This window comes from Miscanthus floridulus, chromosome 19 (genome assembly GCF_019320115.1).
Source record: "Miscanthus floridulus cultivar M001 chromosome 19, ASM1932011v1, whole genome shotgun sequence".
In the NCBI taxonomy this organism is placed as follows: domain Eukaryota; kingdom Viridiplantae; phylum Streptophyta; class Magnoliopsida; order Poales; family Poaceae; genus Miscanthus; species Miscanthus floridulus.
This window is the reverse complement of record NC_089598.1, coordinates 91,130,023-91,143,729: the sequence shown is the minus strand read 5'-3', so window position 1 is coordinate 91,143,729 and position 13,707 is coordinate 91,130,023. Positions and strand designations below refer to the sequence as shown.

General features: G+C 43.6%; 1 protein-coding gene across 1 annotated transcript; it reads left to right on the top strand.

Moving 5' to 3' along the window:
* Window positions 1–3,476: 3,476 nt before the first annotated feature.
* On the top strand, window positions 3,477–13,707 carry LOC136527760 (uncharacterized). The gene is made up of 10 exons (XM_066520602.1): window positions 3,477–4,001; window positions 9,112–9,292; window positions 9,506–9,639; window positions 10,059–10,171; window positions 10,527–10,650; window positions 10,787–10,951; window positions 11,055–11,207; window positions 11,327–11,406; window positions 11,520–11,569; window positions 11,659–13,707. Exons 1-10 carry the CDS (start codon window positions 3,540–3,542, stop codon window positions 11,790–11,792), a joined length of 1,596 nt encoding a protein of 531 aa, XP_066376699.1. The 5' UTR covers window positions 3,477–3,539; the 3' UTR covers window positions 11,793–13,707.

Here is a 13,707-nt window from a genome sequence, read left to right as displayed (position 1 = left end):
AATGGTATAAGATATCATCTATGCCACCGCTTCATGTGTAATTTTCATACTCCCATGTCCCTAAAAGAAGTCATTTTGGACATATCCACGGTCTCTAAAAACAACTTTAACCGTTACTTTTTGTTATAAAATATTTATAAAATATAGTCAATTTATACTTTTATAAAACTATATTTTAAGATGAATTTACTTATATCACTTTCATATTTTTGAACTTAACCTAAAAAAATTTATTTGTAGTCAAAGTTTAAAATGTTGAACTTAAACTCAAAACAACTTCCTTTAGGAACATGGAGTATATACTATGGCTTCTGTTAATTACATATAAGACCAGATACCACGTGTTATTGAGTTTTTAATTTATCGTATACGTTAAAAGGTAAAAACCTCCATGAATGATGCTACGATGAAAATGCCTCTGTGCTAAGGGCGGATGCAGCGGTGGGGCGGGAGGGGCTAGCCCTCCTACCGTTGCTGATGCCTTGAAGGCCCCCAAGAATTTTTGGCCACGGATGCATTAGGAGGAGGGGCTGGAAGCTGGATAAAGGATGCTTCTGGTTGTCTTGAGGTTCAAGAAGCTGAGACATGAGCCAAGGAATTGGTTCCTTTTCCTCTCCCCCGGTGGCCTTTATTTTGGCCGAATAGCAAAGCCTCTTGGCTCTTGTCCTCTCGGCCTCCCTTGACATGGTACACCCTCTACTACTTGTCAAAATTCCAACAAAAGAAAATGAGCCCTTTTACGCGTCCTTTGGCATTCTTTTCTTAGTTTTGATCTCTTAATGTCTCGGTAGCTTTAAAAAAAATTACATTTTCACTTGAAACACATGTTATAAAAGTTGGAATCCAACAAAAGAAAAGAAGCCCTTTTACGCATCCTTTGGCATTATTTTATTAGTTTTCGTCGCTTAATGTCTCGGTAGCTTTAAAAAAGAGCAACTCTAAAAGAAGAGCTATCTATGTTGTGTAATCTATATTTGAATATTTTGGTAAGAAAAGACAGTCCAACAGCCATTGTATCTGGGTTTCCAAAATAGCAAGCCATCTATCCTTGAGTTCTCGCATGCTAAATATAGCTTGCATGTGCCACTAGCCATCTGCCTCGTCGTACTAAAAAAGTTGTTGGAGTTTTTTTTTGCTGGAGTTTCTATTTTAGAGATTGGCTAAATCATGGGTTTAGCCATCTATTTTTACCAACTCTTTTGGAGTTGCTCTTACATTTTCACTTCAAATATGATATAAAAGTTGGAATAATGTTGTAACACCCTAGTCAATTTGTAGCCTGTAGTAGTTGTAAAGTTGGCCCATGTAGCCCAAATGGCTCTTGTGTGGTTGTGGTTGGTGGGTTTAGTACCACCTTGGAAGTTTAAGAGGGCGAGAGTCAGCTTATAAGCCTTGTCGTTCCAAACGTAGCACCTCCGAGTTAATCCTTTTACACGAATCGAGGACGAAAGCGTAAGAGATGTGCTATGCGTATGTAGGTCCGTTCCACGTGCGGAGCTGGGTCATATAAGCAGTTTTTAGACACGGGATGTTACAGATGGTATCGGAGCATCAACCCTTGCTGCACGTGCCCGTGGAGGAGTGTACCAGATGGTATCGAAGCATCAATCCCTGTTGCACGTGCCCACGTGACCGTAGAGGGGTGTACCAAGGGGTGGTCCTGAACATCTGCTACATATATGTGGTGAGCTGCTGAGGGTGTTAGCCCTTAAGGGGGGTGAATGTAACACCCCAGCCCATTGTATCCTGTAGTAGTTGTGAAGTTGGCCCATGTAATCCAAGTGGCTCTTGTGTGGTTGTGGTTGGTGGGTTTAATACCACCTTGGAAGTTTAGGAAGGTGATGGCCAGCTTATAAGCCTTGTCGTTCCAAACGTAGCATCTCCGAGTTAACCCTTTTATACAAAGCGAGGACGAAAAGCGTAAGTTTAGGAAGGTGTGGGCCAGCTTATAAGCCTTATCGTTCTAAACGTAACATCTCTGGATTAACCCTTTTACACGAAGTGAGGACGAAAGCGTAAGTTTATGAAGGTGAGGGCCAACTTATAAGCCTTATTGTTCTAAACGTAGCACCTCCAGGTTAACCTTTTTACACGAAGCGAGGACGAAAGCGTAAGAGAGGTGCTACGCGTATGCTGCGTCATATAAGCAGTTTTTGGACGCAGGGTGTTACAAATGTTTCTACCAGAAACTGTATAGATGGTCTAAGCCTTTGTTTTCCTAGACCGTAGCTTTATGTTTTTTGCAGAGTTTGTATTCAAACCCCTTGAGCTTTTATCTTAAATCCGCCACTGCTCTGCGCTATTATTCGTATACGTTTACTGAAGCAGGGCTTAGATGATATCCATATGGATGAGTCACCCTGGGCGCTTTTTCACCGAAAACCGAACACCGAACCAAATAGTTGGTAGTTCGGTTTTTCGGTTCGGTTTCGGTTTTGGATCCTGGGAACTTCGGTGTTCGGTTGAGGAGTCGGTTTCTGACTTGAACAGAACCGAACTACCGCAGAACCGAAGTCAGGCTCGCAGCAATCTCCGTCTGACCGTCTCCTCTTCCCCAATGTTTGATGGCCGATGCAGCCCACCAAGGCCCACGACGTACCTATCTGCAGGCCCGTGAGGCCTTAGCCCTCTCCCTCTCGCAGTCTCCCCTCTCCCGTGACCCGTCTGACTTGGTGACTCCCTCTGGCCTCTCTCCCTCTCCCATCCGACTCCCCATCCCAAACCCTAAATCCAGCCAGCGGCGGCGCGACTGCGATGTGTTCTAGCGAGCGCAGAAGCGGCGGCGGGCGAGGCGAGGTGTGGACAAGCGACTACTACGAGCTGTGGCGGCACGGGCGCGGCACGAGGCGAAGGCGTGCTCGGTGGCTACGCGGTGCGGCTGCTCCACGACGCGACGGGAGGCGACGGCGGTGGCGCGTCGCGCGGATGCGAGCAGGCGACGGCGGTGGCCCGTCACGGATGCGAGCAGGCGGCGGTGGTCTGTACGAGTGGAAGGTGGAGCCGGCGGCGCATCTGCTACTCCAGGTGAAGCTCCGCGCGTTGCGGATGCAAGCGACTGCGAGGGCTGGAGGTAGGCTCGGCTTTCTCGGTTTAAACCGAAAAACCGAAGTAAGAAACCGAAACCGAAATGGACGGTGTTGCATTCTCTAATTAACCGATCGGCTTCTCATTCTTAAAAACCGAACTTTTGTGAAACCGAATAAGCCGAACCGAATTATCGGTTTAAACCGAATGCCCGCTTCAAGCTATGCGTCGCAATCAAGAACTTGGCTCTGTCCAAACCGGCAGCTAACAAACATTCTGTGCCAATTCGGGCAAGACCATGGGCAAAGACGCTGACCAATGCAATTTCAGAACTTTGCTCGTGTCACCAGGCCAAAGCCAGACACACAACCCCAACAAGGCGAATCGGCAGAAATTACCAAAGCGCACGGCAGCCTCGTCGCAGCCTCCTTATTCTTCGTGCGCCTTGGTTGTTATTACATCACAGGAAGAGTGGTGCTAAAGAGAGCGGGAGAGAGAGAGAGAGAGAGGCAACAATGGTGGCACCTGCTGTGCTCATCTTTTGGCCACTTCTGCTCCTCGCAGCCTTCTCACCAGCATCAACCTCAGCGCACCGCAGCCCCAATCCTTTCCCGCCAATCGTTCCCCTGCATCTGCAGCCTCTTCGGCAGCAGCAGCGGCGAGCGAGCAGCTCGGACGCCAAGCTCGTCACCATGGCCGCCGCCGACGATGGCACCAACAGCACGGCGCAGCCGTTCACGACACACTACTTTCCACAGGAGCTGGACCACTTCACCTTCACGCCTAACGCGTCGATGGTCTTCCGTCAGAAGTACCTCGTCAACGACACCTTCTGGCGGAGGCCCAGCGGCGGCAGCGGCGCCGGGCCGCTGTTCGTGTACACCGGCAACGAGGGAGACATCGAGTGGTTCGCCACCAACACCGGCTTTATGTTCGACATCGCGCCCAAGTTCGGCGCCCTCCTCGTCTTCATCGAGGTACCGTACCAGCTTGTTGTAACCATGGTTGCTTACTTAGCAACCACTACTAGTGTCGTAATCTTAGATGAATTAGCTAGCATGAACATTTTTTCTTAAGCCTTTTGAATTGCCGGTCCAGTGTTTGAATGCTGATAACAAGATACTAATGACACAGTAAAAAATCTTCGGCTCCACATCTAGCCAAGACAAATTTTTCGCTGTCGGTAACACTGACCTGACATATTCTTTTGCTGACGTTAACATTGCTTTGTCAAATACAAGGAGCTGGAAGAAGGGGGAAAAAGTCACAGAAAAACCACACTAATCCAGCATCACCCAAGCACTAGTTTCTCATCTCGTCTGAACCGTGCGCTAGCTTGCTTTTCTAGTGATGGAGAATTTTCTAAAGGTGAGCCGAATCCCAACAGTCTCTGGAAATGCTCTCTATTTTTTAAAGGCGGCTAGACTTTCTAGCCATCTCTAGAAATAGGGGAATTTCTATATGTGGCTGAGAATCTTTGCCGTATCTAGAAAGGGATTTTTAGAGACAGTTGGTAATTTGGTCTACCTTTAAAAATAGGTGAATCATAGTAAAATATATAATTTTTCTGAATCAAGTCGAATGAAGTCAGATTTTATATAAAAGTTCTAGTACTCGAAGGGATCTACAAATTTGCAGTTAATGAGTTTTTCCATTTGAGATTATTTAAGGCCAAATTTTAATTTTTTTTTTCAAATGGCTTCAGATGGAGAAACTATCTAAGCTAAAGTTATAGTACTCAAAGGGATTAGCAACTTTGTAGTTGACTACTTTTTCATTTAAAATCGTTAGTGTTAGAAAATTCTCTTTAATTTTAAGACTTTGAAAATTAGTTTTAATTTTTTAAAGTACCTCAGATGAGAAATAACCTAAACTAAAGTTGTAGTACTCAAAGATATGAAACTTTGTAGTTGACGACTTTTCGTTTGAAGTCATTTAATACCCAAAAATTCTATTTTAGATTAATGATTTTGGTATTCATATTTTTTTTTTGAATTTTTCAAATGACTATAGACGGAGAAACTACCTAAATCAAAACTGTAGTACTAAGAGACATCTTCATTTTTCTAGTTTAAAGTTTTTTTTTAATTTGATTTCATCTATGGTCTCAAATATGCATTATAATATTTACTAAAGTGAATAATGTATTAGTTAGTTGGTAAAAAAAAACTTTGAGGCAAAGTGTTAAGAGGCAACGTGCGAGGTCTAAGATCATGAGTTGGATCTTTTGCGGCCTGTCACACCTGGTGCGCCAACCACTTAAAGACGAGCCATGCGTTAGAGGAAGGCGTGTTACACTGGAGAAGGCCTATTTCTATTATTATGTAAACGTGTTTGTATGACGTGTGGGCCACTGGCCAAGACTGGGTATTAAGCATGAGTTGTATCCGGTTTGGAGAACGATTGCTTATCTGATAATTGAACTCGGCTCAGGGGAGATTCCTCTGCCATTCTACCATCTCGCAATCCCTCTCGATCTCCTCATGTCGACGGCCTGGCCGGCGGCAACGGGACGTGACAAGTGGTATTAGAGACTCCCTTTCCTACAACGGGGTGTTGACTACAGAAATTGAATGAAATCACTTGAAAAAACAAGCCAAAGCTAAATTATTGTGAGAGAAAAACATTGTCCCGCCTGAAAAAAGAAGTCAGACAAGCCGGCTTTTAAGGTAAGCCGAACGGGGGTCGGGAGCAAAGTATGTCACCAAGTTGGATATGAGGTCAGGGTACCATCAAGTGAGGATGCTGCCAGATGATGAATACAAGACAACATTCAAAACTCACCATGGCCATTACCAATTCAAAGTAATGCCTTTTGGCCTCACAAATGCTTTAGCCACATTCCAGTGTATCATGAATCAAGTTCTGCAAAAATTCCTTAGAAAATTTGTTCTAGTCTTCCTGGATGATATTCTTATCTATAGCACGACTCTGGAGGAACATTAGAGACATCTAGAGTTAGTGCTACAGACACTGCTAGAAAATCAGCTATACTTGAAGCTATGCTCTTTTGCTCAGCACCAGTTGGAATACCTTGGCCATATCATATCTTTAGAGGGAGTAGCCACTGATCCTGAGAAAACAGCAGCAATGGTACACTGGCCAAGACCTATAACAGTTACAGAGCTGAGAGCCTTTTTAGGCTTGACAGGTTATTATAGCAAGTTTGTCAACCATTGCAAAACCTCTCACAAACCTGTTGAGGCATAAGCAATTCCAATGGAATCCCCAAGCCTAGGAAGCTTTTGATGCACTTAAGCTGGCCATGGCTCAAACACCAGTGTTGGCTCTTCCAAATTTCCAAGAGCAATTTACAGTGGAAACAGATGCTTGCGCACATGGTATAGGTGCTGTGCTAATGTAGAAGGGTCAGCCTGTGGTCTATTTGAGTAAAGCCTTGGGGGACAAACACCAGCACCTTTCCATCTATGAAAAAGAGTTCTTGGCTCTCATCATGGCTGTAGAAAGGTGGAAACATTACTTACAGAGACAAGAATTTATAATTCTAACAGAACCTCCACTCTAACATGCAGAGGAAGGCCATGACTAGACTGATGGGCCTCCAGTTCAAAATTGTTTACAAAAAACTCGATCCGCGGTGGCTAGACAGCCTCTGGGTATTTCGGCTTAAGAAGAAGATCTTCTCACGCAGATCGAGAAAACCCCTAAACCCCTGCCCCACCCATACACAACGGCACCGCAGCTCCATGAGATGAGCTGGCCATAGACCTGTGCTTTGGATGTGGGGCAGACGAGGGAGTTTTTTCCCCCTTGGTCACTGTAGCCGAAGCCACGAATAAAGGGTGAGTCCCTTAGGACTCGAACTCTGACAACCCCAAGGGGGACGTACTGAGCCTGCACTGACCACTTGGTCAGCCAGGCCGTTCCCAAAATTGTTTACAAGAAAGGGAAAGAGAATGTGGCAGCTGATGCTCTTTCAAGACTCAGCCATCTCAACAGCTTACAAGCAGTTTCCATGGTCAAACCTGATTGGCTACAGGAAGTCCTTCATTCCTATGTGACTGATCCAAGAGCTCAGCAGTTGTTGCAACAATTGGCTATTACCAGTCCTAATGCTTCAGGGTATAGCTTGCATGATGGTCTGATCAGATACAAAAACCAGTTGTGGATTGGGCAGAATTCAGCTTTACAGACCAAGCTCATTGCAGCATTCCATTCCAGTGCCATTGGAGGTCACTCAGGCACTAAAGCAACTTATCAAAGGCTTAAAAATCATTTCTACTGGAAAGGCATGAAGCAAGCTGTTGAAGATTTCATTAAGCAGTGTGCTACTTTTCAGCAAGCCAAACACCTCAACCAAGCCCCAGCTGGTCTTTTACAGCCTCTGCCTATTCCAGAAGGTGTTTGGATGGACCTGTCCATGGACTTCATCGAGGGATTACCTAAGTCCGAGGGGTATACTGTCATCATGGTGGTTGTTGATCGGCTCACTAAATTTGCACATTTTGTGGCAGTCAAACATCCCTACACAGCTTCATCTATAGCTCATCTTTTCATGGACAATGTGGTCAAGTTACATGGACTGCCAAATTCTATTGTCACTGACAGAGATACAATATTTGTCAGTCAGTTCTGGAAGGACCTCTTCAAGCTATACAGAGTGAATATGAAGCTAAGCACTGCTTACCATCCTCAAACCGATGGACAGACCGAACGAGTAAACCAATGCTTGGAGATGTTTCTACGCTTTGCAGTCCAAGATTCACCAAGACATGGTCCTCATGGATCTCCCTAGCAGAACTATGGTACAACTCCACATTTCACACATCCATCGGCTGTTCCCCCTTCAAAGTTTTATATGGCTATGAACCCAAAGTGGGTGCTGCACCAGTGTTACAACCTACTACTCCACCCACCATAGCTAAACTCGTGGAGAACCGAGAATTGCATTTACAGTCTCTGAAAGAACATCTGGCCAATGCTCAGAATCGCATGAAGCTCATGGCTGACAGACATCGGTCAGATACTGAATTTCAAGTGGGCGATCAAGTGTTACTGAAGTTGCAGCCCTATACTCAGAGTTCTGTGGCCAACCGACCCTACCCAAAGCTTGCCTTCAATATTTTCGGACCATATACAGTGCTAGAGCGAATTGGCAAGGTGGCTTATCGCCTGAATCTGCCTGATGACAGTAACATTCACAACGTCTTTCATGTTTCACAACTGAAACCATTTGTGCCAGACTATACTCCAGTCTTTTCTGAGCTCCCAGTCACCACGGACATCGAAGCGGCAGCTGAACTCTGCTCTCTGCTATTCCACAGGTCCTTATTCAGTGGACAGGACTACCGGCGACGTCGGCAACCTGGGAGGACTACAATGTGCTCCGTCAGAGGTAACCTCAGGCACCTGCTTGGGGTCAAGCAGGAAGGGGGGGGGGGGATGTTACACCTGGTGCGCCAACCACTTGAAGAAGAGCCATGCGTTGGAGGAAGGCGTGTTACACTGGAGAAGGCCTATTTCTATTATTATGTAAACGTGTTTGTATGAAGTGTGGGCCACTGGCCAAGACTGGGTATTAAGCGTGAGTTGTATTCGGTTTGGAGAACGATTGCTTATCTGATAATAGAACTCGGCTCAGGGGAGATTCCTCTGCCGTTCTACCATCTCGCGATCCCTCTCGATCTCCTCACGTCGACGGCCTGGCTGGCGGCAACGGGGCGTGACACGGCTGCACACGTACATATTTTGCGTGAAAAAAACAGGTCTCTAGAAATCGTTGATATAAAGAGACGCGTCATTATAATCCATGTACAACCTCTAGAAAAGTTATCTGTAGTAGTGAAGGGTACTATATAATGCTACTCCATTTGGTAATGAAAAACACATTGTTTAGGACAAGATTTGGTTAAATCTTAAAATTACGAACACTAACTTTTAATTATGGAATTAGAAAACACACAAGTAATATGTGTGTATTTGTATTTGAAAATACTTGTAAAACCTCATAAACATGTAGATTTAAGGAATAAAGGAACCAAATGATAAAGACGTACATTGAAGATTGCACAAGTACTTTTAACCCTAGAAAATAATCAAGCTTGACGAACATTTCTCCATGATCAGCATCGGTACTACGGGGAGTCATTGCCGTTTGGGGATGACTCCTACAACTCAGCGAAGACAGAGGGTTACTTGACGTCAACGCAGGCGCTCGCCGACTTCGCCATCCTCATCACCAGTCTTAAGCGGAACCTCTCAGCTGAGACCGCACCCGTAGTCGTCTTCGGCGGCTCCTATGGAGGCAGTAAGTCATTCCTAAACATCTACCTCTTATAATTACCAGGCATGCACATGATGAATGAGCCTACCAACTTATTCTGAAAAGATCAATGATCCATTAGTTTAGTTATATGTGGATGGCCGTGCAGTGAACTAAGTATGTCCATATTGTGAGCTAATTAAACTCACCCATTTTTCTATGTTGCGCCTGATCGGCTGATCCAATGCTTGTTTGCAGTGCTGGCTTCTTGGTTCAGGCTCAAGTATCCCCACGTCGCAATTGGGGCCCTGGCATCCTCTGCACCAATCCTGCAGTTCGACTACATAACACCATGGAGCAGCTTCAGTGATGCCGTCTCACAAGACTACAAGGTACTGTTTTTGTTTCAAAATGTATGTCTTCATCGTGCATTGATTTGGTGCCGTTGATATTAATATTAGGATAAAACCAAAGCAACTTTCGTTTTAGAATGGAGTACTAATGATTGATATATGATAACATCATTACTATACTCTAGACAAATCTAATGTGGTACAAAACAGTGTTTTTTCCTTTTTGGGTTCTATAAGAATGATATCCTGTCATATCTGGCATTTCATTCGTGAATAATGTAAAAAAAAACAAACCAAATGGCTCATCTTTGTCTGATTGATAATGGTAAGGTTAGTCTTCGTCTCAAGCTAAATAATGCCATCTTCTATAGATATCAACTGATTTTGGCCTCAGAATTAATTTTGCTGTCTGAGAGCATGAACTGACAACTGATTGTGATTTCCAATTAATTTTGCAGTCTGAGAGCTTGAACTGCTTCAGTGTGATCAAGGCAACCTGGGATGTGCTTGATGAGAGGGGATCCAATGACAGAGGGCTCCTGGAGCTCAGTAAACTGTTCAGAGCCTGCAAGTAAGTTCATCTCAAACTCAAAATAGTCATGATTAATCTGGGGGGAGGGGGGGGGGGGGGGGGGGGGGGGGGGTCAAAGAATAGTTAGAAAGATCATAACATTCTGTGAAAGCAAAAGGGAATCAGTACTGGTCAAATCATATAATTAGCAGCAAATAATCTAAATACATTAAATTCATAGGGAAACCTTAGTGGTAAATTGGGATAAATGAAAACCAACTTTATATTTAATCCTACATCCAATTCGTGCCTGTTGACAGTGTAGTTACTAGCCCGTATGGAACCACGGGTTGATGGGCCCGTGTATCTTTCAGCCTGCTATACTATATGACATTGTTTTTCCACTCAATTTTAGGACCGTGAAGTACGCTGATTCAATTGCAGGCTGGCTACAGACAGCGTTCATCTACACTGCCATGGTGGACTACCCAACACCGGCCAATTTCCTGATGAATTTGCCTGCCTACCCCGTCAAGGAGGTTCTCCATTTTACCCATGCTCCGCCAACACTTCTCTCGTTTCAACAAATTTGCCAAACTGAACCCTCCATCTGCATGAACAAAAACTGCACTTCTGTTGTACTGAACATGTTATTTCTCACGAAAACCTATCCAGATGTGCAAGATCATCGATGGGTTCCCCGCAAATGCGGACATCCTGGAAAAGGTGTTTGCAGCGGCGAGCTTGTATTATAACTTCACAGGAGACCAGAGTTGCAACCAGATAGAGTATGACGACGACAGCTCCAGTTCTCTTGGTCTCAGTGGCTGGGGGTGGCAGGTACATGCAATATATAAAACTGAAAGATAACTAGTACTGTAGAATGTTAGTGACAACACTGAGAACCAGAGATTGTGACATACTTCTGTGTATGTGTATGTAGGCTTGCACAGAGATGATCATGCCGATGTCGGACTCAAATGAGAGCATGTTCCCACCATCCACCTTCAGTTACGAGGAAAGGTCCAATACCTGTTTCCAGTTCTCTGGGGTTCGGCCCAGGCCGCATTGGATCACCACTGAATATGGTGGATATGTAAGCGTCGTTTTCAGAGTTTCAGTGTACATATATATAAGCCCTCGGTGGAAGGCATTGCTGGTATATATATTTAAATTGTTCATCTGGTGCTGCGTTGCACAACTTCGTTCCTGCAGAAAATCGATAAGGTGCTGAAGAGGTTTGGGAGCAACATCATCTTCTCCAACGGAATGCGAGACCCATGGAGTCGAGGCGGGTAGGTCCATCTGTCCGTCTCATTATCTGATTATTCATCAGCATGGTTTCAGTCTGTCAGATAACATATGTGCTGGAGTACACCGCAATGTTTCACTATTCTATTGCAATCAGGGTGCTCAAGAACATCTCATCCAGCATCGTTGCCCTTGTCACAGAGAAAGGTGAGCATGGTAACTTCTGGAAGAAAATTTAAGATCATAATGGCATTTTCGCTGTTCACTTATGTGCAGTTGCTTTTCACGATGGCCAGGGGCTCATCATTTGGACCTCAGATCTGCAACCAAGGATGATCCAGACTGGGTTATAGAACAAAGGAGACAAGAAGTTGAGATCATACAGGGATGGATAGATCAGTATCATCAAGACATGGCGCAAATATCCTAAAGGTGCTATATGGCTGTGTTACAGTCAAGACAAGTTAACATCTAGTCTTTGAAAGAAATAAAAAGGAAAATTTCCTTATAACGCACAGGACGATCACAGGGACAGTAGCAAGTAAGATGACAAAAGGCGAAAAGCCACTTCAGTTATTTCACTTATCAACAGAAACTATAAAACTTAAACACTCTTGGACAAATCATGAATGAAAGGTTGCTTAATGCTTAGTTTCTGTTTCTGAAACTGACCAGTATTTCTTCTGATTGCGATATTGAAAAATAACATAATTGCTATAAGATGCTCGGTAACTTTTTTTCTTCCTAGCCCCCAAAATATTTTGTTTTTCTTTCTTCTTCCTGAGTATATATGTAGCATATACAAAAAAATGGAAAACAAAAGTCAGGTGTTTCTAAAGCCTTGAGCACCCAAATTCATTTCACACCTTTGTTATAGTTAATTCATACTGTTTTTATAGTTAAGTTATGTACACTATAGTTGTATTGATTCTTTTAGAGTAATTTCTTAGTAGAGATGATGTAACTAAAAGTTTATGAGTTGACTCCACTAAAATACCCTAATTTTTGCAACACTTCAATTTGGGTGTTAAACGTATTAAAAAACTGATTCTTTATTTCACGCATGCTCACAAATTTGGTTGCTGGATAGGCTAGGAGATATTGGATATGGATCCTGCAGGGGTCCAAAATTCGGATGTGAAGAGGAGGTGAAAACTCCAAGGTGCACTATAAAAATGAAGCCAAAAATGAAACAGACTGAGAAGAACATTTCAAATAGTTACCACTATCCATCACACATACACAAAAACTGCCTTTGCCTAACATAACTTTCTTTGTTGGGATCCCAACTATTTAAAAGGGACCTATAAGAGGGCTAGGTGATTTTCTGCTATTAAAATTGTTTTTCCACGAATGTATAAGAAATAAATCTTTATCAGTTGAATGATCGGAGGCTATGGATGCGTAAAACTCGTCAAATGCAGCCCATTTAAGTACTCAAACTCACCAATTGGAATTTCGATTGCAGAGATATTTTAGTCACTAGTTTGAACAAGGAAAGAAAAGAAAGGACGCTAAGGCGTATTTGGTTTAATAATAAGTCAACTGCCAAGCAACAATCGTAACCACCAGGCGACCAAATCCAATGGCCTGGGAAAACTGCCTGGCAGGCACCTCTGCCTGGCTTTTGAAACAAGTACACCCCAAGTAAGTACGTCAGTCCGTGGGTAAGTACGTCAGTCCATGGGAGAGTCCTTGTCGAGTCTTTGTTTCCGTCCCATGATCTAGTTGCAGCCCTTCAACCGCAACCTCTATGTTCCACGCATAAGAGAAAGAGAAGCACTGTCCCATGATCTAGGTGTGCCCCTTCAACCGCAACCTCTATGTTCCACACATAAGAGAAAGAAGAAGCACAAAGGGAGAAAAAGAGAAAGAGGAATTATGACTTTCTATTTCGCTCGCCATGCTCGTTACTCTTCAGAAACTGGTTAAGCATCATCTAGCTATGCGACGTTTAGTGTTGATTGAAATCATGATAGGTCTGTAGTAGCTAAGATTGCCATGAGCCGGAGAAGAGAAGAAGAGAAAGGAAGAAAGAAGAGAATTGCTAGGGGTTTGTTGTTGTACCTTTTGTGGTTGCCCAAGATGAGATACGAAATCTTAATGTACATTTTTTGTCATTTTTTGGATTAAATCATTTGATTAGAAGGGATTTAGTTAGAGTAATTCCTAAATTAATCTCATCCATGTTCTAAATTTTATCATTTTATAGTCTCCAGTCATCTTAATGCCTGTAATAAATTATGTTATTGCGGACAAAGTTGTAGATGACATCAATACCTTCCATTTGATACCAAGATCACCAATAGAGATGTTGCAATTTAATAGATACAATCATTACAAGA

What these genes read in the sequence shown, in the direction of transcription:
- LOC136527760 (XM_066520602.1), top strand. Translation starts at nt 3,540, where the DNA reads ATGGTGGCACCTGCTGTGCTCATCTTTTGGCCACTTCTGCTCCTCGCA. An exon ending in CGGCGGCTCCTATGGAGGCA is followed by an intron (nt 9,293 to 9,505) that starts GTAAGTCATTCC and finishes GCTTGTTTGCAG; the next exon opens with TGCTGGCTTCTTGGTTCAGG. An exon ending in TGCCCTTGTCACAGAGAAAG is followed by an intron (nt 11,570 to 11,658) that starts GTGAGCATGGTA and finishes CACGATGGCCAG; the next exon opens with GGGCTCATCATTTGGACCTC.